Below are 2,462 nucleotides of genomic sequence, written 5' to 3' on the forward strand. Positions count from 1 at the left end.
CACAGCACTTGTTATAGCCCATATGGTTCACAACTATTTTGCTAAAAACAGAAGTGAATAAAAATGAAGTGATCACGTAACTGGCTTCTTAAAATAGATTTAAAAATCTGACTGGTGAGTCAACTAATCCAAATTATTCTTTACTAAAAGCACGGAATGAGCCTCAATATAATACATTGAATTCATTTTGGGAACATAAGTCTTTAACACAATTGTATTGGGTGATTCATTAACTTCTGAACACTCTTCTTCACGTCTTTGTTCCTGAGGCTATAGATCAATGGGTTCAACATGGGGATGATGACTGTATAAAACACAGAACCTACTTTGACGATGAGCCAAGAGTTTTTGGAGTTGGGCACACAATAAAGGAACAGGACAGTCCCATGGAAAATGGTGATGGCAGTCAGGTGGGAAGCGCAGGTAGAGAAAGCTTTTTGGCGTCCAACCGCAGAAGGCATTTTTATGACAGCAATAAAGATGAAAATATAGGTAGTGAGGATGACTCCCAAGCTGCTTACCTCATTGAATATTGCAATGACAAAACAAAGCACTTGACTGATGTAGGGGTCAGAGCAGGAGACAGAGACGATGACAGAGTGCTCACAGACAAAATTATTGATGATGTTAGGCCCACAGAAGGATAATGACAAGAGGAAATAGGTGAGTGTCAAGGAAGAGACTATACCCCATGTGTAGGGCCCCGCCACTAATGATGCACAGAGCTTCTGGGACATGACAGCCGTGTAGAGCAGAGGGTTACACACCGCGACGTATCGATCATAGGCCATCACTGCCAGCATGAATGTTTCTGCCACTGCACATACACAAGCCAGGAAGAATTGCATGATGCATCCTGTGAAGGAGATGGTTCTGTCTTCCACAACCAAGTTCTCCAGCAGTTTGGGTGTAACTGTGGTGGAATAACAGAAATCGACAAAGGACAAGTGACTGAGGAAAAAGTACATGGGGGTGTGGAGTTTAGGGTTGATCCTGATGATCATGATCATGCCCAGGTTTCCCAACGCCGTGATTGTGTAGATGGTCAGGAAGACCAGGAACAGAGGAACCTGGAGGTCTGCATATTCTGAGAAGCCCAACAGGGTAAACATGGCTCCAGAACTCTGATTTCCTTCAGCTAACAACATGGTTGTTGTCTGAGAAAATCTGAAATGATAATAATAAAAGAAATAATTACCTCTTACACATATAACATTTACCCATGTGTCAAACTTTGTGCTGAAACATTAAAACATATTAATTTAGATTTTCAAATAATGCAATGAATTTTAAAATCAGTAGCCCCATTTTTTATATAGAAGGAAACTGAAGCATATATAAATTAGGAGCTTGTTTGAGGTTAGACAGCTTGTTAGTGATGAGCTGGATTTTGAGGCTGACCCTGAATGGCAGAGGTTGCAGTACAGTGCAGTAATCCCTCCTTAGCCACAAGGGATATATTTCAAGACTCCCAGTAAGTGCCTGAAGTCACGAATTGTACCAACTGCCATATATGCTATGCTTCTTCCCTATATATACATACCCATGAAAAAGTTTAATTGGAAAATTAGACACAGTACAAGATTAACAACAATAACTTATAATAAAAGAAAATAATTACCACAATATGCTAACATAGTTACTTTCACATTTTGGAGCCATGATTAAATAAAATAAGGGTCATTTGAACACAAGCATTGTGATGATGCTGCAACAGTTGATCTACGTTTTTTCTTCTTCTTTGTTAGAAAGGATGAAACGGACAGCTCCTAAGAAAGAGGGTAGCATCTACAGCACAGGAATTCTGGACAAAGGGATGATTCATGTTCAGGCAGGATGGAATGGAATAGTGTAAGAATTAATCCTGCTATTCAGAAGAGCACACAATTTAAAGCTTATGGAATTTTTATTTCTAGAATTTTCCATTTAATATTTTCAGATGGCAGTTGACCACAACTGAAACATGGAAAGAAGAAACACAGATAAGAAGGTATTACTGTAGTTTTCTCTTAGATAGAAAACTCTCCTATAGTATTCTTAAAAATGTGTTTTTCACAGTTCCAGCATTCTGAAGGTCTGTGCTTTTCAATAGCACATTTTCTTTTCTTTTCTTTTCTTTTCTTTTCTTTGAGATGGAATCTTGCTGTGTCACCCAGGATGGAGTGCAGTGATGTGATCTCTGTTCATTGCAACCTTGGCCTCCTGGGTTCAAGCGATTCTTCTGCCTCAGCCTCCTGAGTAGCTGGGACTACAGGTGCCTGCCACCATGCCTCACTAATTTTTGTATTTTGAGTAGAGGAGGGCTTTCACCATGTTGGCCAAGATGGTCTCAAACTCCCGACCTCAAAGGATTCACCCATCTCTCAATAGCACTAATTTAACAATTCATACAAATTTAGCACTAAAAATGGCAAAGGGTCTGTAAAGGTGAAGCATTGGAGGAGACAATATTGTCATGGCTA

At 39.7% G+C, this 2,462-nt stretch overlaps 1 protein-coding gene across 1 annotated transcript; it reads right to left on the reverse strand.

Annotated features, from left to right (window-relative positions):
* Positions 1 to 203: 203 nt before the first annotated feature.
* On the reverse strand, positions 204 to 1,148 carry LOC103235752 (olfactory receptor 5D13-like). Its single transcript, XM_007998801.3, has one exon. It carries the CDS (start codon positions 1,146 to 1,148, stop codon positions 204 to 206), a length of 945 nt encoding a protein of 314 aa, XP_007996992.3.
* Between the last annotated feature and the right edge of the window lie 1,314 nt (positions 1,149 to 2,462).

Source organism: Chlorocebus sabaeus, chromosome 1, assembly GCF_047675955.1.
Source record: "Chlorocebus sabaeus isolate Y175 chromosome 1, mChlSab1.0.hap1, whole genome shotgun sequence".
Classification (NCBI taxonomy): Eukaryota; Metazoa; Chordata; class Mammalia; order Primates; family Cercopithecidae; genus Chlorocebus; species Chlorocebus sabaeus.

Excerpts from the sequence above, each read along its gene's own strand:
- LOC103235752 (XM_007998801.3), bottom strand. The coding sequence starts at position 1,148 with ATGTTGTTAGCTGAAGGAAATCAGAGTTCTGGAGCCATGTTTACCCTG.